Source organism: Xenopus tropicalis, chromosome 3 (genome assembly GCF_000004195.4).
Source record: "Xenopus tropicalis strain Nigerian chromosome 3, UCB_Xtro_10.0, whole genome shotgun sequence".
Classification (NCBI taxonomy): Eukaryota; Metazoa; Chordata; class Amphibia; order Anura; family Pipidae; genus Xenopus; species Xenopus tropicalis.
The window spans coordinates 145,430,959-145,456,014 of NC_030679.2; the positions used below are offsets into that span (position 1 = coordinate 145,430,959).

Consider the following 25,056-nt stretch of genomic DNA (forward strand, 5'->3'; position numbering starts at 1 on the left):
ATGGTTCTGGCTTAGGTTGGAATGTGATCTGTCCATTGTTCTGGCTTAGGTTGGAATGTGATCTGTCCATGGTTCTGGCTTAAGTTGTAATGGGATCTGTCCATGGTTCTGGCTTAGGTTGGATTTTGATCCATCCATGGTTCTAACTTAGGTTGGAATATGATCTGTCCATGGTTCTAACTTTTGTTGGAATGTGATCTGTCCATGGTTCGAACTATTGTTGGAATGTGATCTGTCCATCGTTCTAACTTTTGTTGGAATGTGATCTGTCCATGGTTCGAACTATTGTTGGAATGTGATCTGTCCATGGTTCTAACTTAGGCTGGAATGGGATCTGTCCATGGTTCTAACTTAGGCTGGAATGCAATCTGTTCATGGTTCTAACTTAGGTTGGAATGCGATCTGTTCATGGTTCTAACTTAGGCTGGAATGCGATCTGTTCATGGTTCTAACTTAGGTTGGAATGTGATCTGTCCATGGTTCTAACTTAGGTTGGAATGTGATCTGTCCATGGTTCTAACTTAGGTTGGAAAGTGATCTGTCCATGGTTCTAACTTACTGGAGGTCATTTGAGTTAGAAATATGAAGTTTATTTGACACAGGCTCCATGGATTCTGCACTTTCAGAAGTTAGAATTGGAAAAACAAAAGATGGGTGGGTTTCCTACAAAAGAATACAAATGCACATTAAACCAAAACTCTGCAACTGTCCATGGTTCTAACTTAGGCTGGAATGTGATCTGTCCATGGTTCTGGCTTAGGTTGGAATGTGATCTTTCCATTGTTCTGGCTTAGGTTGGAATGTGATCTATCCATTGTTCTGGCTTAGGTTGGAATGTGATCTGTCCATGGTTCTGGCTTAGGTTGGATTTTGATCTGTCCATGGTTCTAACTTTTGTTGGAATGTGATCTGTCCATGGTTCAAACTATTATTGGAATGTGATCTGTCCATGGTTCTAACTTAGGCTGGAATGGGATCTGTCCATGGTTCTGGCTTAGGTTGGAATGTGATCTGTCCATTGTTCTGGCTTAGGTTGGAATGTGATCTATCCATTGTTCTGGCTTAGGTTGGAATGTGATCTGTCCATGGTTCTAACTTTTGTTGGAATGTGATCTGTCCATGGTTCGAACTATTATTGGAATGGGATCTGTCCATGGTTCTAACTTAGGCTGGAATGCAATCTGTTCATGGTTCTAACTTAGGTTGGAATGTGATCTGTCCATAGTTCTGGCTTAGGTTGGAATGTGATCTGTCCATGGTTCTAACTTTTGTTGGAATGTGATCTGTCCATGGTTCTAACTATTGTTGGAATGTGATCTGTCCATAGTTCTAACTTAGGCTGGAATGCGATCTGTCCATGGTTCTAACTTAGGCTGGAATGCGATCTGTTCATGGTTCTAACTTAGGTTGGAATGTGATCTGTCCATGGTTCTAACTATTGTTGGAATGTGATCTGTTCATGGTTCTAACTTAGGCTGGAATGTGATCTGTCCATGGTTCTAACTATTGTTGGAATGTGATCTGTTCATGGTTCTAACTTAGGCTGGAATGCGATCTGTTCATGGTTCTAACTTAGGCTGGAATGTGATCTGTCCATGGTTCTAACTATTGTTGGAATGTGATCTGTCCATGGTTCTAACTTAGGCTGGAATGCGATCTGTTCATGGTTCTAACTTAGGTTGGAATGTGATCTGTCCATGGTTCTAACTTAGGTTGGAAAGTGATCTGTCCATGGTTCTAACTTAGGTTGGAATGTGATCTGTTCATGGTTCTAACTTAGGTTGGAATGTGATCTGTCCATGGTTCTAACTTAGGTTGGAATGTGATCTGTCCATGGTTCTAACTTAGGTTGGAAAGTGATCTGTCCATGGTTCTAACTTACTGGAGGTCATTTGAGTTAGAAATATGAAGTTTATTTGACACAGGCTCCATGGATTCTGCACTTTCAGAAGTTAGAATTGGAAAAACAAAAGATGGGTGGGTTTCCTACAAAAGAATACAAATGCACATTAAACCAAAACTCTGCAACTGTCCATGTTTCTAACTTAGGCTGGAATGTGATCTGTCCATGGTTCTGGCTTAGGTTGGAATGTGATCTTTCCATTGTTCTGACTTAGGTTGGAATGTGATCTTTCCATTGTTCTGACTTAGGTTGGATTGTGATCTATCCATTGTTCTGGCTTAGGTTGGAATGTGATCTGTCCATGGTTCTGGCTTAGATTGGATTTTGATCTGTCCATGGTTGTAACTTTTGTTGGAATGTGATCTGTCCATGGTTCGAACTATTATTGGAATGTGATCTGTCCATGGTTCTAACTTAGGCTGGAATGGGATCTGTCCATGGTTCTGGCTTAGGTTGGAATGGGATCTGTCCATTGTTCTGGCTTAGGTTGGAATGTGATCTATCCATTGTTCTGGCTTAGGTTGGAATGTGATCTGTCCATGGTTCTGGCTTAGGTTGGATTTTGATCTGTCCATGGTTCTAACTTTTGTTGGAATGTGATCTGTCCATGGTTCGAACTATTATTGGAATGGGATCTGTCCATGGTTCAAACTTAGGCTGGAATGCGATCTGTTCATGGTTCTAACTTAGGTTGGAATGTGATCTGTCCATAGTTCTGGCTTAGGTTGGAATGTGATCTGTCCATGGTTCTAACTTAGGTTGGAAAGTGATCTGTCCATGGTTCTAACTTACTGGAGGTCATTTGAGTTAGAAATATGAAGTTTATTTGACACAGGCTCCATGGATTCTGCACTTTCAGAAGTTAGAATTGGAAAAACAAAAGATGTGTGGGTTTCCTACAAAAGAATACAAATGCACATTAAACCAAAACTCTGCAACTGTCCATGGTTCTAACTTAGGCTGGAATGTGATCTGTCCATGGTTCTGGCTTAGGTTGGAATGTGATCTTTCCATTGTTCTGGCTTAGGTTGGAATGTGATCTATCCATTGTTCTGGCTTAGGTTGGAATGTGATCTGTCCATGGTTCTGGCTTAGGTTGGATTTTGATCTGTCCATGGTTCTAACTTTTGTTGGAATGTGATCTGTCCATGGTTCGAACTATTATTGGAATGTGATCTGTCCATGGTTCTAACTTAGGCTGGAATGGGATCTGTCCATGGTTCTGGCTTAGGTTGGAATGTGATCTGTCCATTGTTCTGGCTTAGGTTGGAATGTGATCTATCCATTGTTCTGGCTTAGGTTGGAATGTGATCTGTCCATGGTTCTGGCTTAGGTTGGATTTTGATCTGTCCATGGTTCTAACTTTTGTTGGAATGTGATCTGTCCATGGTTCGAACTATTGTTGGAATGGGATCTGTCCATGGTTCGAACTATTATTGGAATGGGATCTGTCCATGGTTCTAACTTAGGCTGGAATGCGATCTGTTCATGGTTCTAACTTAGGTTGGAATGTGATCTGTCCATAGTTCTGGCTTAGGTTGCAATGTGATCTGTCCATGGTTCTAACTTAGGTTGGAAAGTGATCTGTCCATGGTTCTAACTTACTGGAGGTCATTTGAGTTAGAAATATGAAGTTTATTTGACACAGGCTCCATGGATTCTGCACTTTCAGAAGTTAGAATTGGAAAAACAAAATATGTGTGGGTTTCCTACAAAAGAATACAAATGCACATTAAACCAAAACTCTGCAACTGTAGGTGTACACACAAGGTCTTGAGAAAGGACAAAAAAATATAATTGGGGGAGGGACAAGCGCTTACAGATATGGCTCCAAGCCAGGGCTCACACCGCTTGCCCAGAACAAAATAAAGCAACACATTTTTATGGAAAAGAACTGATACTCAATGTCATTTAAATGGTGGGACAGAGGGAGCTATAAGAGCAGAGCCTAATATTTTAAAGGAGCAGTTCAGTGTAAAAATGAAGTGACTTGATGGGGAGGCCATATGGGACATATTAAGTTAGTTTGCATTTTAATCTGACCTGCATGCTCACAAACTAACTGACAGTTATGTCCCATGTGCTCCCCCTAAAGTCACTGACTAACTAAGAGGTTAGAGAGCTGAAAGCAGGAAGTAGTGTTCTGGCTATTATGTTAGACATCTGCTTACTCCACAGTCTATCCAGTCTACTCAGTTTCATTTTTACACTGAACCTGAACCTTTAAGCTTGCTTGATTGGTATACCATAAGTCATAAATGTATCTTGTGCTCCTTAGCTTCATGGTTTAATAATCTGGAGAAGGGGCGTGGAAAGAAAAGTGCATGTGTTTGATGCAGTAAGCTCACTAATGTAAGGCAGTGATACCAACCACAGGGCAATTGATTGAGAGTCAAAGATTCCTGATTATAAATTATAATGATAAAAAACAAGTCAGATAGACAATCAACCAAATTAATACAGACAAGTAGCCAGTTACTTTCTCCAACCACTCTGCCTTGTTCTCTTTCTACTCCCCTCTCCTTTCTCTCTTATGTCTATTTACCCATTTCCACATTATCTTTGTGCTTTTACATTGGTTTTAAAAGCTAAAATGATTACACCAGCAGCCACCGCAGTTTGTGAACCAAGATAAGAAAGTTACACAATCCTTCCCTGACTTTAGTTCCCCTTTAATTCTGCTGGATAAGGCAATAAGTTCCTGCCTGACTCTGACTTTCATGAGCTTTTTATACCCCTTGAAGCTCTTTCTCTTTTCTTCCTCTTTGCTATATTTCACACCATAAAGCAGAACTTGGTAAAAGAGTGACCCATTCTTCTCACAAGCCATCGTGTTCAGGAAATTGACTCCTCTCAGTGTTACTGACTCACAGTTTTTGCTCAGAGAATAAGCATTACATCAAGTCAGACCATCCAACAACCAGCAATGAATCTACTCCTTATGCTCTTTCTGCTATGGACTTGCCAAGGTAAGATACTATGTGTAGTGATATAGGCGCTACTGGGTCTCGCTCGTTCATTCTCACTTCTTCTGGTGAATGTTCATCGAGGAATTTTGAGTGATAGGCGGGAAGGGGAATATAAGAGTGACTGAAAAATAGTTGGTATGAACTGTAGTTTGTGTTGGGGGGGGCGCAGTCTCAATATCAATACTGGGATACTGATTAAACTATGGCTGTATCTCACAATATCTACCTTATGTGCAAAGGAGCCCTAACCAAATGTTGGGCCACAATGGAGTCTGAATGCCACTGATCTAGCCGCAGAATGAATTTGTCTGGGATTCCAATTTTTTTATCATATAATGAAGCCATAGATATTTTAAAGGGCAGTTCACCTTTAACTTAACTCAACTTTTGTCTGTTATAGAATCTCCTATTTGCTTTTCTCTACATCATTCCAGCTTTCAAATGGGGGTCGGTGACCCTGTCAGCTAAAAAAAACTATTGCTCAACGAGGCTACAATTTTATTATTGTTACTTACCAGTCTCCCATTTGAACCACTTAATATGGTATATGGTTACTAAGGTAAACAGGGCCCTAGCAACCTATAGAAACTGAAACTTCACACTCCCAATCAATAACCAATGGGTTCCAATGGCCAAGAACATGTTCAACAGGAATATCAGCATCTGGAAAAGAAGCCCCTACTCTTTTACACTTTAGTCGATTATTTGTATATATATTTTGTTCTGCTTGGTCACATTTGTTTATAAGTATATGCGCCCATTGTATCACAAACTCTTGTAGTGATCAAAATCAATTGAACCCACCTAGAACACTATATTTATTCTGCAGAAAGCTTTACCATACCTGAGTAAACAGCCCTAGAAGCTTCCTGTGTTTGTTTAAGATAGCAGCTGCCATTTTAGCTTGGTCTCAGTAGCTTCCGTTAGCTGGTAGCGAATTCTGATGGGAGGAAAAGGTAGGGGAAGAAAGGAGCAAACGGAGCAGACTCGAGCCGTGCCCTGAAGGATCTTTCCTGAGGAAGTCTGATACCAAATAACATGTTTACACAAAAGAAGACAAGAAATCTTTTGCTTCTTTTGATAGAGGACTCACAGATTACTGTGAGTGCTTATGGCTGTATTTACATAGACCTTTCTGATAAAGCTTACTGAGTTTTTAGCTTTCCTTCTCCTTTAAGCCATCTCTTCTTCTTTTATATTGTAAGACTGCTGAGTAACTATGCTGTGATATTTATACAGAGTGTGTAACATACAGAGAAGTAATTCAGTTCAGTATTTTCAGTTGCAATGTAGTTTAGAAGAAACTGCTTTCCTTCCCTTCCCATATCTGTTGTTTCTCCTTTTTGGAGTCTGATTAGAGTGGCGATTCCTCCTCCTCCTCCTCCTCCTCTACCGAAAACAAATCATTTAAATTCAGTTGTTTGGATCCAAATGATTTTGTATTTCTAACATGAACCATGCACTCATTGTGCTGATTGATATCAAACCCTGCCTCCCTCTCATATTGGGTTTTGTATCCTCAAGCAAGCAATAACTTGAGGTGCACAGTGCTGCATGAGAAATTAACTAATCAGTTAATAATAATAATAACTGGGGGTTAATAACCCAGATTTTGACTTGAGTAAACAGTCAGCACTTCTCATAGAAGAATTTTATATATAATTGTATTATGCCACAGACTGTTACACCCAACCAGAACAGGAAAGGTGTACTCACCGCTACATTTTAAACCTTTAGGCTGGGCAGTGGCCAGCTCCTTGTTGTAGTTCCTGCCCCTACAATCAGGTGACCCTAGTGGTGGCCAATAAAAAGAGCAATCATTTTGTAGTTGCTGGTGAAACTCAGTCCCCGTGTAAAATGTATAATGAAGCAATAGAATTTTTAATGAATCAGATGAAAGTGAGTGTTGGACTGGCCAGACCGGGGGTGAGTGTAGGACTGGCCAGACTGGGGGTGAGTGAGTGTAGGAGAGGCCAGACCGGGGATGAGTGAGTGAGTGTAGGACAGGCCAGACCGGGAATGAGTGAGTTAGTGTAGGACAGGCCAGACCGGGGGTGAGTGAGTGTAGGACTGGCCAGACCGGGGGTGAGTGAGTGTAGGACTGGCCAGACCGGGGGTGAGTGAGTGAGTGTAGGACGGGCCAGACCGGGGGTGAGTGAGTGTAGGACGGGCCAGACCGGGGATGAGTGAGTGAGTGTAGGACAGGCCAGACCGGGGGTGAGTGAGTGTAGGACAGACCGGGGGTGAGTGAGTGTAGGACTGGCCAGACCGGGGGTGAGTGAGTGTAGGATAGGCCAGACCGGGGGTGAGTGAGTGTGGGACTGGCCAGACCGGGGATGAGTGAGTGAGTGTAGGACAGGCCAGACCGGGGATGAGTGAGTGAGTGTAGGACAGGCCAGACCGGGGATGAGTGAGTGAGTGTAGGACAGGCCAGACCGGGGGTGAGTGAGTGTAGGACAGACCGGGGGTGAGTGAGTGTAGGACTGGCCAGACCGGGGGTGAGTGAGTGTAGGATAGGCCAGACCGGGGGTGAGTGAGTGTGGGACTGGCCAGACCGGGGATGAGTGAGTGAGTGTAGGACAGGCCAGACCGGGGATGAGTGAGTGAGTGTAGGACAGGCCAGACCGGGGATGAGTGAGTGAGTGTAGGACAGGCCAGACCGGGGATGAGTGAGTGAGTGTAGGACAGGCCAGACCGGGGGTGTGAGTGTAGGACAGGCCAGACCGGGGGGTGAGTGAGTGTAGGACAGGCCAGACCAAGGGTGAGTGAGTGTAGGACAGACCGGGGGTGAGTGAGTGTGGGACTGGCCAGACCGGGGGTGAGTGAGTGTAGGACAGGCCAGACCGGGGGTGAGTGAGTGTAGGACAGGCCAGACCAAGGGTGAGTGAGTGTAGGACAGGCCAGACCAAGGGTGAGTGAGTGTAGGCCAGACCGGGGGTGAGTGAGTGTGGGACTGGCCAGACCGGGGGTGAGTGAGTGTAGGACAGGCCAGACCGGGGGTGAGTGAGTGTAGGACAGGCCAGACCGGGGGTGAGTGAGTGTAGGACAGGCCAGACTGGGGGTGAGTAAGTGTAGGACTGGCCAGACCGGGGGTGAGTGAGTGTAGGACAGGCCAGACCGGGGGTGAGTGAGTGTAGGACGGGCCAGACCGGGGATGAGTGAGTGAGTGTAGGACAGGCCAGACCGGGGGTGAGTGAGTGTAGGACAGGCCAGACCGGGGGTGAGTGTAGGACTGGCCAGACTGGGGTGAGTGAGTGTAGGACAGGCCAGACCGGGGATGAGTGAGTGAGTGTAGGACAGGCCAGACCGGGGATGAGTGAGTGAGTGTAGGACAGGCCAGACCGGGGGTGAGTGAGTGTAGGACTGGCCAGACCGGGGGTGAGTGTAGGACTGGCCAGACTGGGGGTGAGTGAGTGTAGGACAGGCCAGACCGGGGATGAGTGAGTGAGTGTAGGACAGGCCAGACCGGGGATGAGTGAGTGAGTGTAGGACAGGCCAGACCGGGGGTGAGTGAGTGTAGGACTGGCCAGACCGGGGGTGAGTGAGTGTAGGACAGGCCAGACCGGGGGTGAGTGAGTGTAGGACGGGCCAGACCGGGGATGAGTGAGTGAGTGTAGGACAGGCCAGACCGGGGTGAGTGAGTGTAGGACAGACCGGGGGTGAGTGAGTGTAGGACTGGCCAGACCGGGGGTGAGTGAGTGTAGGATAGGCCAGACCGGGGGTGAGTGAGTGTGGGACTGGCCAGACCGGGGATGAGTGAGTGAGTGTAGGACAGGCCAGACCGGGGATGAGTGAGTGAGTGTAGGACAGGCCAGACCGGGGATGAGTGAGTGAGTGTAGGACAGGCCAGACCGGGGATGAGTGAGTGAGTGTAGGACAGGCCAGACCAGGGGTGAGTGAGTGTAGGACAGGCCAGACCGGGGATGAGTGAGTGAGTGTAGGACAGGCCAGACCGGGGGTGTGAGTGTAGGACAGGCCAGACCGGGGGTGAGTGAGTGTAGGACAGGCCAGACCAAGGGTGAGTGAGTGTAGGACAGACCGGGGGTGAGTGAGTGTGGGACTGGCCAGACCGGGGGTGAGTGAGTGTAGGACAGGCCAGACCAAGGGTGAGTGAGTGTAGGACAGACCGGGGGTGAGTGAGTGTGGGACTGGCCAGACCGGGGGTGAGTGAGTGTAGGACAGGCCAGACCGGGGGTGACTGAGTGTAGGACAGGCCAGACCAAGGGTGAGTGAGTGTAGGACAGGCCAGACCAAGGGTGAGTGAGTGTAGGCCAGACCGGGGGTGAGTGAGTGTGGGACTGGCCAGACCGGGGGTGAGTGAGTGTAGGACAGGCCAGACCGGGGGTGAGTGAGTGTAGGACGGGCCAGACCGGGGGTGAGTGAGTGTAGGACGGGCCAGACCGGGGGTGAGTGAGTGTAGGACGGGCCAGACCGGGGGTGAGTGAGTGTAGGACGGGCCAGACCAAGGGTGAGTGAGTGTAGGACTGGCCAGACCGGGGGTGAGTGAGTGTAGGACAGGCCAGACCGGGGGTGAGTGAGTGTAGGACAGGCCAGACCGGGGGTGAGTGAGTGTAGGACAGGCCAGACCAAGGGTGAGTGAGTGTAGGACTGGCCAGACCGGGGGTGAGTGAGTGTAGGACAGGCCAGACCGGGGGTGAGTGAGTGTAGGACTGGCCAGACCAGGGGTGAGTGAGTGTAGGACAGGCCAGACCGGGGGTGAGTGAGTGTAGGACAGGCCAGACCGGGGGTGAGTGAGTGTAGGACTGGCCAGACCAGGGGTGAGTGAGTGTAGGACTGGCCAGACCGGGGGTGAGTTTTGCTTAAAGGGGAGGGCATTGCTTGGTAGTTTAATGCACAGAATGGGTTAATGCCCCTATATATATTGATAATGGGGGAGTGCAGGGGGGTCTTGTTTCTGTCTCAGAACAGGAATAGGACAGAGGCAAGATTGAGTCAAGAGTAGAGAAAAGTGAGCAGAGCTAGCTGAATTACTGTCCCAATCATTTTCGTGCCATGGGGATCAGTTGTTTAGTCGATGGGACAGGGTAGAACATTTCAGTCGCAAAATGATAAAATCTGTGCAGTATTGTGTATCTGCCGATATCCTTGGGGACCTACAATGGAAGCCACTTTCCTCTGATTGGTGCTGCTAACTATTTCATGTTCTCCTATTTGTATTTTAGTACTTTATCCTACAATTTCAGGCTGAATGTGAGCTTTAGACCGTTGCATTTAAACATATGACTGATATCCAAATGTCCATCAGTAGAAGACTAAAATCTGAAGGTGTATGGCCGGCTTAACTGGTTGTCCTCAAATAGGGCCCCTGGGCTGCAGTGGAAAAGGTAGAACTATTTCTTTATCTCGTTCCTCTGGACCAGGCAGAAGTTGGACAGGATTTAAACCTGATGGATGGGTGCCTGTATGTAATAGGGAATATGAAGTTTCACCCTCCGCACTTGTTGGGTTCTACTCCGTTACCGTTACACTGCTCCCTGCCTGTTCCCTTTGACTTCCAAGCACAACAGAATAGTTCCTTCCTACAGTGCTGGGGGCTGGTTTCAGGGAAGTATTCAGTTTCCATATCTGATACATGTATGGCATCTTTTTACTATCTTGCTATTTTCACTTCACGTTATCCAGTAATCTCTTTGACCTCCTATTTTGCCCACTCTTATTATCTGTTTATTGTGCTAGAGTGTACATTTCTATGTATGTCTTGTGTCCTTGCGCTGATAAGATTGAGCCCCTGTTCATTTTCTGTTGTGTTCTATTACCCAAGGGCATCATGTGACCATGGAAGCAGCGGCCAATGGACTCATTTCTCTTTTTCTATGTCTCCTTTCCATCTCTCTCTGTGCAGGAGGAATCCATAGCAAAGGAAAGAAGCCATACTGTTCTATCCAGAATGAGTCGGTGCGAGTGAGGGAGGGGGACAGTGTCACTATCCCGTGTTGGTTCAGTTACCCCAGGAATCAGTGGGACAGCTCCATCAGTCTGAGAGTCTATTGGAGAGCAGCAAGAGAGCGCCCATGTGGGAGCAATCCTTTCATTTATAATCACACAGAGAACTGGGTCCATGGGGATTACAGAGGGAGAATCAGCCTGAAGAGAAACCCAAAGGAACAGAATGTGGTGTCTCTCCGAATCCAGGGGATCAGGCGCTCGGATGGGCCGATGTTCTGCTGCCGCCTGGAACCAGAAGGCAAAACATTAAAACCATGGCAAAATATCCAGGGAACATTCATACATTTTTCAGGTAGCCTGGAGTGATATAAGATATAAATGGGGTTATGCAATAAAAAGTAATGTTTGCCAGGAGCAGTAACCCATAGCAACCAATCAGCAGGTAGAATTCAGTGGTCACCTGTTTAAAAGCAAATATCTCATTGGCTGCTATGGGTTACTGTTCCTGGGCAAACTTAGTGCCATTTATTACATATGGGAGAAAGAATCCTGTGTCTGTGTCACCCTGCAGGGGGAGGGACAGAGATATCAACTAACCCTATGTCATTAAGTTGTTCATAATATATTCTGGGTATTTATGAGACTGTAGAGCTCATATACAATGTCCCATGAAGTGGGCAAAGTGCAAAAAAGACTCTTTTATTTCACTTATTTACCATTCAGAGAGGAGAGGAATTAGATTAAAAAGAAAATAAAAGAACAATCTTGGATCATTATCTCCATAATGGTTTGGAGTTAGTTGACATCTCTGTGCAGGAGAGGGACAGATAACTAAACTTAAATGACTAAACCTGCAGGTATATTTATACTACTCTTTGTTTATATTATTCTCCTGTGCAGGGTTGGACTGGGCCAATGGAACACTGGAAAAAAACCCAGTGGGCCCCACTGTTCCAGAACCTCTCCCCCAGATGTACTTAAGTATGCACATTTGGGGGAAGGATTAGGTGGGCGGAGGTTGTGGGGACCACGGTAGGGTTCCCTTGGGATGGTGTGGGACCCCTGTCATGGCAGCCCCAGTGGGCTCTGCACCCCCAGCTCCTGTGTATCTATACAAGGGGTATGAGTCTGAGTGTGGCACACTAAACCAGAAGCAAAGAAATATACTCGCACTCACTCCATGCACTTCTGCATATTTTGCACTAAAAGCCATTCTATCCATCCTGCCCCTTCTGACAAATTGTGTGCATGGGCCCCTATTGATTCTCTGGAACCCTGGAATTAGTGTCCCTCTGGATACGGTGGTAATTACAGGGTTGTGTCTATAGCAACAACAGGCTTCCACCAAAAGAACTGCACACATACAGTGTGCCATTATCACTGCATTGGCACGATGAAAGTGACACAGTCAGCACTCTAAAAACGTCAGCTGCTAATTGCACCCTATTCTTTGAATCAAATACACTATAGTACTTCCATGTTTTTTATGAATTGGGCACGATCACGATTAGGGGCAACTCCGAACACAACTGTATTGATGCTGGGAAAAAATGGCAAAAAAAACCCCACTGCATTGTGGAAAAAATGGCATTTTGTGTCCAAAAATTGCACTTTACATGCTGCACTGCAGTCATAAATGACCTTTTATATCTCTCCTGTCTGTAGGTGAATTCTCTGTAGAACAGGCAGATGCAGTTCCTGCCATTGAGGGAGAAACCGTCATTATCCCCTGTATTGTTCATTCTGCTCCTGGGGGGGATACGGGAAGTAACATGGCGCTGGGGGGACAAACACACATGTATTGATAACCCTAACATTAAGACATGGACGGCAGAAAACAAATCAGAGAAGGACAAAAATTTCTCCCTGGTGGATTTCCCTAGAGACGTCTCATTACAGATAGAAGGAGTCACCTTTTCCCATGGGAAACATTACTGCTGTCTGGTGCGAGTTGGAAATAAAACTGCACAAAGTGTTCATGGCACAGAGCTGGGAGTTGCAGGTAACACAACTTACTGATGTTACTGAGTGTATCCTAGAGGTACTGACTGCACAGTGTGTATTTTTGTGATAGCAGCTATAATAGGCAAACAGGGGGTAACCCACCCCCTTAGAACATGGGATGGTTGCATGGGGAGCCACCCTTAGTTGGTTAATTTACTTACCATCTTCATGATCATCTATAGCCTTGCCAGAACCCAAGAGTGTAACAGATGATTGATGTTCCTATACCCCTCATTGTCATGGCACGCCCAGTGATAGAACCCTCAGGTTGGGGGTATTGCACTCGAGCAAGCCCAGAAAAATTGCTTGCTAAAGACCAACGGTATTTTTGGGGGAGCAGAAGAGCAATTTTGTATTAATTTGTTTTGGATGGTTTAGTTTACCTTTAATAAAGGACTGCTACTCACCAAGGTATGTAGGTGGATCCTTTAGAAAAGTTGAAATAGAATAGAGGGAAACTCACGTATTGCCAGTCGAGCTGACTCTCTGTTGTCAAGTAGGATATAATTATAGAGAGGCAGATTCATGTGTCCCCTAAGCACTGATGGGCCAGGGAGGGTACATGCACAAACAGCTGATCTTTGTACAGGTATGGGATCCTTTATCTGGAAACATGTTATCCAGAATGTTATTCCGAATTATGGAAAGGCCATCTCCCATAGACTCCATTATAAGCAAATAATCCTAATTTTTAGAAATGATTCCCTTTTCTCTGTAATAATAAAACAGTACCTGTACTTGATCCCAACTAAGATATAATTACCCCTTATTGGGGCAGAACAGCCCTATTGGGTTTATTTAATGGTTAAATGATTCCCTTTTCTCTGTAATAATAAAACAGTACCTGTACTTGATCCCAACTAAGATATAATTACCCCTTATTGGGGCAGAACAGCCCTATTGGGTTTATTTCATGGTTAAATGATTCCCTTTTCTCTGTAATAATAAAACAGTACCTGTACTTGATCCCAACTAAGATATAATTACCCCTTATTGGTGGCAGAACAGCCCTATTGGGTTTATTTCATGGTTAAATGATTCCCTTTTCTCTGTAATAATAAAACAGTACCTGTACTTGATCCCAACTAAGATATAATTACCCCTTATTGGGGGCAGAACAGCCCTATTGGGTTTATTTAATGGTTAAATGATTCCCTTTTCTCTGTAATAATAAAACAGTACCTGTACTTGATCCCAACTAAGATATAATTACCCCTTATTGGGGCAGAACAGCCCTATTGGGTTTATTTAATGGTTAAATGATTCCCTTTTCTCTGTAATAATAAAACAGTACCTGTACTTGATCCCAACTAAGATATAATTACCCCTTATTGGGGCAGAACAGCCCTATTGGGTTTATTTAATGGTTAAATGATTCCCTTTTCTCTGTAATAATAAAACAGTACCTGTACTTGATCCCAACTAAGATATAATTACCCCTTATTGGGGGCAGAACAAGCCTATTAAGTTTATTCAATATTTGAATGATTTTTAGCAGACTTAAGTTATGGAGATCCAAATTACGGAAAGACCCCTTATCCAGAAAACCCCAGGTCCTGACTATTCTGGACCTATAACAGGTCCCATACCTGTAGTATAGATGGAATTTGTCACCTGTGCATGTACCCATAAAAAACACTGTAATTCGCTGAGGGATATTTTTTGCTATTATAGAAATGCACAGAATTGCATACAATCCCCAGTATCCATAGGGTGCAAAAACTAATTCTGCACTCCAATATAGTATTAAAATACAAAAATCTTTATTATACCATAGTATAAAACATACAAGCCCCATTGTTACATAGGCCTTACGCGTTTAATGCCAAAATGGCAGAAAGTAGCACTAGATACACACAGAGTATGTAAAACCTCGATCCCCTCCCAACAATTAAAAAATCAGCCAATCAGTACTCATTGTATCATTAATGACTCATGATTATTATTTACAAAGCATATCCATGGGACAATTCAGTTGTCTTTATACATATTACAGGGTTTCAACTCTTACCTTTTTCTCATCTAATACACAATTGTTTTCAATATTGTATAACATGTGATTAAATGCTAAAACCTACCATATAACTACCTAAACATCAGGAAAATAAACAATATCTCATTTGGTATATGTGGCTTGTTAAACTAAATGGGACGGTGTATCCTCTGTGGAAATGGTTGAAAAGACAAAATAAATTCTCTATAAAACAAATATAAGCATTCAGCAATGACCTCTTGTAGCGCCACAATACTGAATATAAACGTACAGGAATGCTCAAAGGTACAGAAATTAACACTGCAATATAAGTAATAATTATTTCTCTTCTTTTCAGCCTCGGAGCCCAGTGTTGGTTTCTTTGTTTCCCAGAGTCTGGAAGTCACAGCTCAGTCCGGAGGCTCAGCCTCCATCAACTGCACCTTCTCTTATCCTCCCCACAGAGCCCCCTTGTGGGTGGGAGTTTACTGGCGCGTGGGGAACCTCACAGGACCATTTGCCTATCACCCCTCCCAGGAGATGGTCCATCCTATGTACAAGGGGAGGACAGAGCTGAGGGGGGAGGCAGATCTCTATATAAGGAACGTGCAGGAGGCTGATAATAACACCTCATATTATTGCTTCGTTATACTCAGATTTTGTGAGGACAGTAACAGCTTCACTACTGAGACCCTTTATGGGACAGGGACCAGCCTACATGTGACAGGTAGGAGACGTTCTGAATGGTTACACAATTATCCAGGACACTAGAGCATCTTGATTAAAAACTACAATGTAAGTAATAATTATTTGTCTTTGTTGCAACCTCTGAGCCCAGTGTTGCTTTCTCTGGAACTTACAGTTCAGTCAAGAGGCTCAGTATACCCAATTACATCACAAACTGCCACCAATGATTTTAAAACATCGAAGTCCCTCTCCAATTCATATACCAGTCTCTCATTCAAACCAATCCCAGGTTGTTAAGGTAATGTCAACCCTAGCAACCAGATAACTGCTGAAATTCCAAACTGGAGAGCTGCTGAATGAAAAGTAAAATAAATTAAAAAAAACCCACAAATAATAAGAAATGAAAACCAGTTGCATATTATCTTACAATGTATACATGTTCTTCTCTGTCAGACTTCTTTCTCTTAGAAAAATCCTTCAGGGCATGACACGAGTCTGCTCAGTTTGCTCTCCTCTCTCCCCTTCTGTGCTGTCCTGCTCCTCTCTCTCCCCCTCCCAGCTCTCCTGTCATCCCCTCCCTTCTGCTCTCTCCCCCTCCCAGCTCTCCTGTCATCCCCTCCCTTCTGCTCTCTCCCCCTCCCAGCTCTCCTGTCATCTCCTCCCTTCTGCTCTCTCCCCCTCCCAGCTCTCCTGTCATCTCCTCCCTTCTGCTCTCTCCCCCTCCCAGCTCTCCTGTCATCTCTTCCCTTCTGCTCTCTCCCCCTCCCAGCTCTCCTGTCATCTCCTCCCTTCTGCTCTCTCCCCCTCCCAGCTCTCCTGTCATCTCCTCCCTTCTGCTCTCTCCCCCTCCCAGCTCTCCTGTCATCTCCTCCCTTCTGCTCTCTCCCCCTCCCAGCTCTCCTGTCATCTCCTCCCTTCTGCTCTCTCCCCCTCCCAGCTCTCCTGTCATCTCCTCCCTTCTGCTCTCTCCCCCTCCCAGCTCTCCTGTCATCTCCTCCCTTCTGCTCTCTCCCCCTCCCAGCTCTCCTGTCATCTCCTCCCTTCTGCTCTCTCCCCCTCCCAGCTCTCCTGTCATCTCCTCCCTTCTGCTCTCTCCCCCTCCCAGTTCTCCTCTCATCCCTTGTCCATCTCATCACTTGATGATAACTAAGCCATGTTAACAGAAAAAAAACCTCAGTATTTAAATGTTTTTCATTTATTGTACAGATTATTGTTTGGGCTGAAAACGGAACAAACAGTTGAGACCCAAACCGGCCTAAGGAAAACAGAACTGTTTGAGTCAAAACCAGGGGGGCAACCCTAGTTTCCCAAAAAATTGCCAATGGCGAAATTCAGAATTTCACTGCAAATCCATGTAGAGATAGGGATGAGCGAATTTTTTCAGCAGGCATGGATTCACAGCAAAATTCCGCATTTCACCATCAGCGAATTTTTTCGTGAAATGGGTGCAAATTTTGACGCGGAAAATTTGCAGTCACAAAAAAAAAAATTAGACTCTTCATTATGGGTGCAGTAGCAAAAAAGTCGTGAATGTTAAAAAATGTTGCGTTTCACGGATTTTTCTGAAGTTTCGCAGTTTTTCTGGTGAAATGGGATGGATTCGCTCATCACTAGTTCTGTAATTAGCATCCCAGCGAGCCAATAAAGGTATCACTTTTCCACCTCTTTCTTATGCTTCATATCAAAAGTTTTACCCTATAACTTTTTGAACTGGCGAACACGGTACAGAACACTTCCAAAAGAACTTTAAAAAATTAGCGAAACATAATTTTTTTTGACACGCATGAGATTTTTTTGCTGTGTATTTTTTCCATGCCAAATTTTTGTGCCCATTTTGTGAAAAAATCAGCCAATGGCGAAATGCAGAAATTCACCACAAATCCATGTCAGGCAAAAAATTTTGTTCATCGCTACTGGTGGGCGTTGCATGGTATTGGTGTTATATTGGTGTTATATTGGTTATATTGGTTATATTGGTGTTATATTGGTGCTTGGCAGTGATGTGAAACTAATAAATCTATGTAGGATGAATGATCTATTTAAGGTTTTAGTGCAAAGTGTGTGGAGATAATGCTGTTTGTCATTGCAATGAAAACAACCTTCTACTAATTGTTTATGAATCAATTGTACAATATAAAAGTGCTGGCGCTAGAATATAATTATATTAAATTAAGAGTTAATTGATATTAGTTTCACAAAAAAATGCCATAAATGTGTGTCAGACTTGCTGGTCTGTAGTTTCCTACCTGAGCCCTCATAGTTACTGATACTTAACTACTTAACAATCTGTGGTCTGCGGTGCTGAGAAACAAGGAAACACAACTACCGCAGCCACAAAACAGGATTCCTCTTTGATTAATTATGATGCTTGTGGTTTAGTATCACGTGCCTTACTTTGTGGTGGAACTACCCCAAGGTTTTCTGTAACTCTTCTCTGTACCCTAAATAGCTGACTCTGTACCTCTTCCATTTGCAGAATCTGAGAAAGGATGGGTGGTTCCAGTGGTAACTCTCATTGCGCTCCTTGTCCTTCTCCTGGTTGGAACCTTGACCTACCTGAGGATGAAAGGTGAGATTCAGTTTCCCCTATTAAGGCTCCATCTTATACGAACTGCCATTCTACTAAATGTCAGTCCATGCTGTTCGGCTATTTCTGGTTTCATGCCCATCTTCTCTCATATTTTCCTTTCAAAAAATCAAAATAATTACATATATTGTATATTAGTCAGTGTCTAGGGGGCGGTATTACTCCATGGCCAGCACTTAATGGAGACATAGAATACATGAGAAAACCTCTAATCTTGTAGGGAATTATGAATAATATATGGTGCCGGTTTCACTTTGGGCTAAAAATTATAGATCCTATCAGGTCCCTGTCTGTGTTTCAAATAGGGGTGGGCATTCATATAATTCATATAAATATACTTTTTTAGCAGTATGTGCCATTGGGTAATCCTAAATAGGAAACTGCCATTTTAGGTACTAAGGGCCGCCCCCTGGGATCATAGGAGTCACAGTGCACACAAACAAGCCAAGGCACACATACATGCTAGGCCCCATCAGCCAATGAATGGGCAGAGTTCTGCCTTTTGCTCCCACACTACTTCCTGTTACAGTCAGAGCTGCATCACTTCCTGTCAGCTGATCTCTGAGGGAGCACACAGCCCAGCACAAAATGGCGGCTCAAGGGAAAGGATGTAAAAGGGCAATATTTACTGATATATATATTCCAGTTTGGGGAGACTCTTTAATAGGCCACTTAATATAATATAAATATAATAACTATCTGTTGGTTAAGTGTTCATTCTGGGGGTGTATCACCCCTATTCATTTGATAGCAGTATATTAAACTATTGATGCTTATTTGATGGCGTCTCATTCATTTTACAAATAGGAAAAGCCATCAGTGCAGCTGTAAAATAGGAAAAAAGACTAAAAAAAAACTTCATTGTATTCTATCCTTTATTTTAAGGCAAAATGTGTATGAATCCGAGCAAAGGGTAAGTATTCCTATATACCTCAAAACAATATACAGCTATTAGTTTCACAATATGTAATATTAATATCTCTAAATCTTTATCTCTCTCTCTATAAGATACACAGCTATCTCTCACTCTGTCCCTCTCTCTCTCTCTCTCTCTCTCTCTATAAGATACACAGCTATCTCTCACTCTGTCTCTCTGTCTCTCTCTCTCTCTCTCTCTCTCTCTCTCTCTCTCTCTATAAGATACACAGCTATCTCTCACTCTGTCCCTCTCTCTCTCTCTCTCTCTCTCTCTCTATAAGATACACAGCTATCTCTCACTCTGTCCCTCTCTCTCTCTCTCTCTCTCTCTCTCTCTATAAGATACACAGCTATCTCTCACTCTGTCTCTCTCTCTCTATAAGATACACAGCTATCTCTCACTCTTTCCCTCTCTCTCTATAAGATACACAGCTATCTTTCACTCTGTCCCTCTCTCTCTATAAGATACACAGCTATCTCTCACTCTGTCCCTCTCTCTCTATAAGATACACAGCTATCTCTCACTCTGTCCCTCTCTCTCTATAAGATACACAGCTATCTCTCACTCTGTCCCTCTCTCTCTATAAGATACACAGCTATCTCTCACTCTGTCCCTCTCTCTCTCTATAAGATACACAGCTATCTCTCACTCTGTCCCTCTCTCTCTATAAGATACACAACTATCTCTCACTCTGTCCCTCTCTCTCTATAAGATACACAGCTATCTCTCACTCTGTCCCTCTCTCTCTCTATAAGATACACAGCTATCTCTCACTCTGTCCCTCTCTCTCTATAAGATACACAGCTATCTCTCACTCTGTCCTCTCTCTCTCTCTATAAGATACACAGCTATCTCTCACTCTGTCCCTCTCTCTCTATAAGATACACAGCTATCTCTCACTCTGTCCCTCTCTCTATAAGACACACAGCTATCTCTCACTCTGTCCCTCTCTCTCGATAAGATACACAGCTATCTCTCACTCTGTCCCTCTTTCTCTATAAGACACACAGCTATCTCTCACTCTGTCCCTCTCTCTCGATAAGATACACAGCTATCTCTCACTCTGTCCCTCTCTCTCTATAAGATACACAACTATCTCTCACTCTGTCCCTCTCTCTCTATAAGATACACAGCTATCTCTCACTCTGTCCTCTCTCTCTATAAGACACACAGCTATCTCTCACTCTGTCCCTCTCTCTCGATAAGATACACAGCTATCTCTCACTCTGTCCCTCTCTCTCGATAAGATACACAGCTATCTCTCACTCTGTCCCTCTCTCTCTATAAGATACACAGCTATCTCTCACCCTGTCCCTCTCTCTCTATAAGATACACAGCTATCTCACACTCTGTCCCTCTCTCTCTCTATTATATACACAGGTATCACTCACTCTGTCCCTCTCTCTCTCTATAAGATACACAGCTATCTCTCACTCTGTCTCTCTCTCTCTCTATAAGACACACAGCTATCTCTCACTCTGTCCCTCTCTCTCGATAAGATACACAGCTATCTCTCACTCTGTCCCTCTCTCTCTCTATAAGACACACAGCTATCTCTCACTCTGTCCCTCTCTCTCGATAAGATACACAGCTATCTCTCACTCTGTCCCTCTCTCTCGATAAGATACACAGCTATCTCTCACTCTGTCCCTCTCTCTCTATAAGATACACAGCTATCTCTCACTCTGTCCCTCTCTCTCTATAAGATACACAGCTATCTCACACTCTGTCCCTCTCTCTCTCTATAAGATACACAGCTATCTCTCACTCTGTCTCTCTGTCTCTCTCTCTCTCTCTCTCTCTCTCTCTCTATAAGATACACAGCTATCTCTCACTCTGTCCCTCTCTCTCTCTCTCTCTCTCTCTCTATAAGATACACAGCTATCTCTCACTCTGTCCCTCTCTCTCTCTCTCTCTCTCTCTCTCTCTCTCTCTATAAGATACACAGCTATCTCTCACTCTGTCTCTCTCTCTCTATAAGATACACAGCTATCTCTCACTCTTTCCCTCTCTCTCTATAAGATACACAGCTATCTTTCACTCTGTCCCTCTCTCTCTATAAGATACACAGCTATCTCTCACTCTGTCCCTCTCTCTCTATAAGATACACAGCTATCTCTCACTCTGTCCCTCTCTCTCTATAAGATACACAGCTATCTCTCACTCTGTCCCTCTCTCTCTCTATAAGATACACAGCTATCTCTCACTCTGTCCCTCTCTCTCTATAAGATACACAGCTATCTCTCACTCTGTCCCTCTCTCTCTCTCTATAAGATACACAGCTATCTCTCACTCTGTCCCTCTCTCTCTATAAGATACACAGCTATCTCTCACTCTGTCCCTCTCTCTATAAGACACACAGCTATCTCTCACTCTGTCCCTCTCTCTCTCTATAAGATACACAGCTATCTCTCACTCTGTCCCTCTCTCTCTATAAGATACACAGCTATCTCTCACTCTGTCCCTCTCTCTCTCTCTATAAGATACACAGCTATCTCTCACTCTGTCCCTCTCTCTATAAGACACACAGCTATCTCTCACTCTTTCCCTCTCTCTCGATAAGATACACAGCTATCTCTCACTCTGTCCCTCTTTCTCTATAAGACACACAGCTATCTCTCACTCTGTCCCTCTCTCTCGATAAGATACACAGCTATCTCTCACTCTGTCCCTCTCTCTCTATAAGATACACAACTATCTCTCACTCTGTCCCTCTCTCTCTATAAGATACACAGCTATCTCTCACTCTGTCCCTCTCTCTCTATAAGACACACAGCTATCTCTCACTCTGTCCCTCTCTCTCGATAAGATACACAGCTATCTCTCACTCTGTCCCTCTCTCTCGATAAGATACACAGCTATCTCTCACTCTGTCCCTCTCTCTCTATAAGATACACAGCTATCTCTCACCCTGTCCCTCTCTCTCTATAAGATACACAGCTATCTCACACTCTGTCCCTCTCTCTCTCTATTATATACACAGGTATCACTCACTCTGTCCCTCTCTCTCTCTATAAGATACACAGCTATCTCTCACTCTGTCTCTCTCTCTCTCTATAAGACACACAGCTATCTCTCACTCTGTCCCTCTCTCTCGATAAGATACACAGCTATCTCTCACTCTGTCCCTCTCTCTCTCTATAAGACACACAGCTATCTCTCACTCTGTCCCTCTCTCTCGATAAGATACACAGCTATCTCTCACTCTGTCCCTCTCTCTCGATAAGATACACAGCTATCTCTCACTCTGTCCCTCTCTCTCTATAAGATACACAGCTATCTCTCACTCTGTCCCTCTCTCTCTATAAGATACACAGCTATCTCACACTCTGTCCCTCTCTCTCTCTATAAGATACACAGCTATCTCTCACTCTGTCTCTCTATCTCTATAAGATACACAGCTATCTCTCACTCTTTCCCTCTCTCTCTATAAGATACACAGCTATCTCTCACTCTGTCCCTCTCTCTCTATAAGATACACAGCTATCTCTCACTCTGTCCCTCTCTCTCTCTATTATATACACAGGTATCACTCACTCTGTCCCTCTCTCTCTCTATAAGATACACAGCTATCTCTCACTCTGTCTCTCTCTCTCTATAAGATACACAGCTATCTCTCACTCTGTCCCTCTCTCTCTATAAGATACACAGCTATCTCTCACTCTGTCCCTCTCTCTCTATAAGATACACAGCTATCTCTCACTCTGTCCCTCTCTCTCTATAAGATACACAGCTATCTCTCACTCTGTCCCTCTCTCTCTATAAGATACACAGCTATCTCTCACTCTTTCCCTCTCTCTCTATAAGATACACAGCTATCTCTCACTCTGTCCCTCTCTCTCTATAAGATACACAGCTATCTCTCACTCTGTCCCTCTCTCTCTATAAGATACACAGCTATCTCACACTCTGTCCCTCTCTCTCTCTATTATATACACAGGTATCACTCACTCTGTCCCTCTCTCTCTCTATAAGATACACAGCTATCTCTCACTCTGTCTCTCTCTCTCTATAAGATACACAGCTATCTCTCACTCTTTCCCTCTCTCTCTATAAGATACACAGCTATCTCTCACTCTGTCCCTCTCTCTCTATAAGATACACAGCTATCTCTCACTCTGTCCCTCTCTCTCTATAAGATACACAGCTATCTCTCACTCTGTCCCTCTCTCTCTATAAGATACACAGCTATCTCTCACTCTGTCCCTCTCTCTCTATTATATACACAGGTATCACTCACTCTGTCCCTCTCTCTCTCTATAAGATACACAGCTATCTCTCACTCTGTCCCTCTCTCTCTATAAGATACACAGCTATCTCTCACTCTGTCCCTCTCTCTCTATAAGATACACAGCTATCTCTCACTCTGTCCCTCTCTCTCTATAAGATACACAGCTATCTCTCACTCTGTCCCTCTCTCTCTCTCTATAAGATACACAGCTATCTCTCACTCTGTCCCTCTCTCTCTATAAGATACACAGCTATCTCTCACTCTTTCCCTCTCTCTCTATAAGATACACAGCTATCTCTCACTCTGTCCCTCTCTCTCTATAAGATACACAGCTATCTCTCACTCTGTCCCTCTCTCTCTATAAGATACACAGCTATCTCTCACTCTTTCCCTCTCTCTCTATAAGATACACAGCTATCTCTCACTCTGTCCCTCTCTCTCTATAAGATACACAGCTATCTCTCACTCTGTCCCTCTCTCTCTATAAGATACACAGCTATCTCTCACTCTGTCCCTCTCTCTCTATAAGATACACAGCTATCTCTCACTCTGTCCCTCTCTCTCTCTCTATAAGATACACAGCTATCTCTCACTCTGTCCCTCTCTCTCTATAAGATACACAACTATCTCTCACTCTGTCCCTCTCTCTCTATAAGATACACAGCTATCTCTCACTCTGTCCCTCTCTCTCTCTATAAGATACACATCTATCTCTCACTCTGTCCCTCTCTCTCTCTATAAGATACACATCTATCTCTCACTCTGTCCCTCTCTCTCTATAAGATACACAGCTATCTCTCACTCTGTCCCTCTCTCTCTCTATAAGATACACAGCTATCTCTCACTCTTTCCCTCTCTCTCTATAAGATACACAGCTATCTCTCACTCTGTCCCTCTCTCTCTATAAGATACACAGCTATCTCTCACTCTGTCCCTCTCTCTCTATAAGATACACAACTATCTCTCACTCTGTCCCTCTCTCTCTATAAGATACACATCTATCTCTCACTCTGTCCCTCTCTCTCTATAAGATACACAACTATCTCTCACTCTGTCCCTCTCTCTCTATAAGATACACAGCTATCTCTCACTCTGTCCCTCTCTCTCTATAAGATACACAACTATCTCTCACTCTGTCCCTCTCTCTCTATAAGATACACAGCTATCTCTCACTCTGTCCCTCTCTCTCTATAAGATACACAGCTATCTCTCACTCTGTCCCTCTCTCTCTATAAGATACACAGGTATCTCTCACTCTGTCCCTCTCTCTCTCTCTATAAGATACACATCTATCTCTCACTCTGTCCCTCTCTCTCTATAAGATACACAGCTATCTCTCACTCTGTCCCTCTCTCTCTCTATAAGATACACAACTATCTCTCACTCTGTCCCTCTCTCTCTATAAGATACACAGCTAACTCTCACTCTGTCCCTCTCTCTCTCTATAAGATACACATCTATCTCTCACTCTGTCCCTCTCTCTCTCTATAAGATACACAGCTATCTCTCACTCTTTCCCTCTCTCTCTATAAGATACACAGCTATCTCTCACTCTGTCCCTCTCTCTCTATAAGATACACAGCTATCTCTCACTCTGTCCCTCTCTCTCTATAAGATACACAGCTATCTCTCACTCTGTCCCTCTCTCTCTATAAGATACACAGCTATCTCTCACTCTGTCCCTCTCTCTCTATAAGATACACAGCTAACTCTCACTCTGTCCCTCTCTCTCTCTATAAGATACACATCTATCTCTCACTCTGTCCCTCTCTCTCTCTATAAGATACACAGCTATCTCTCACTCTTTCCCTCTCTCTCTATAAGATACACAGCTATCTCTCACTCTGTCCCTCTCTCTCTATAAGATACACAGCTAT

General features: G+C 44.2%; 1 protein-coding gene across 1 annotated transcript in view; it reads left to right on the top strand.

Annotated features, from left to right (window-relative positions):
- The first annotated feature begins 4,739 nt into the window (after positions 1 to 4,739).
- Positions 4,740 to 25,056, top strand: part of LOC101734841 — a 29,827-nt gene continuing 9,510 nt past the window's right edge. Inside the window, exons 1-6 of the mRNA XM_031899547.1 lie at positions 4,740 to 4,872; positions 10,736 to 11,131; positions 12,445 to 12,781; positions 15,114 to 15,482; positions 17,919 to 18,011; positions 18,915 to 18,942. Coding sequence (XP_031755407.1) covers positions 12,469 to 12,781; positions 15,114 to 15,482; positions 17,919 to 18,011; positions 18,915 to 18,942 — 803 coding nt within the window. The 5' untranslated portion in view covers positions 4,740 to 4,872; positions 10,736 to 11,131; positions 12,445 to 12,468. The remainder of the gene's footprint in view (positions 4,873 to 10,735; positions 11,132 to 12,444; positions 12,782 to 15,113; positions 15,483 to 17,918; positions 18,012 to 18,914; positions 18,943 to 25,056) is intronic.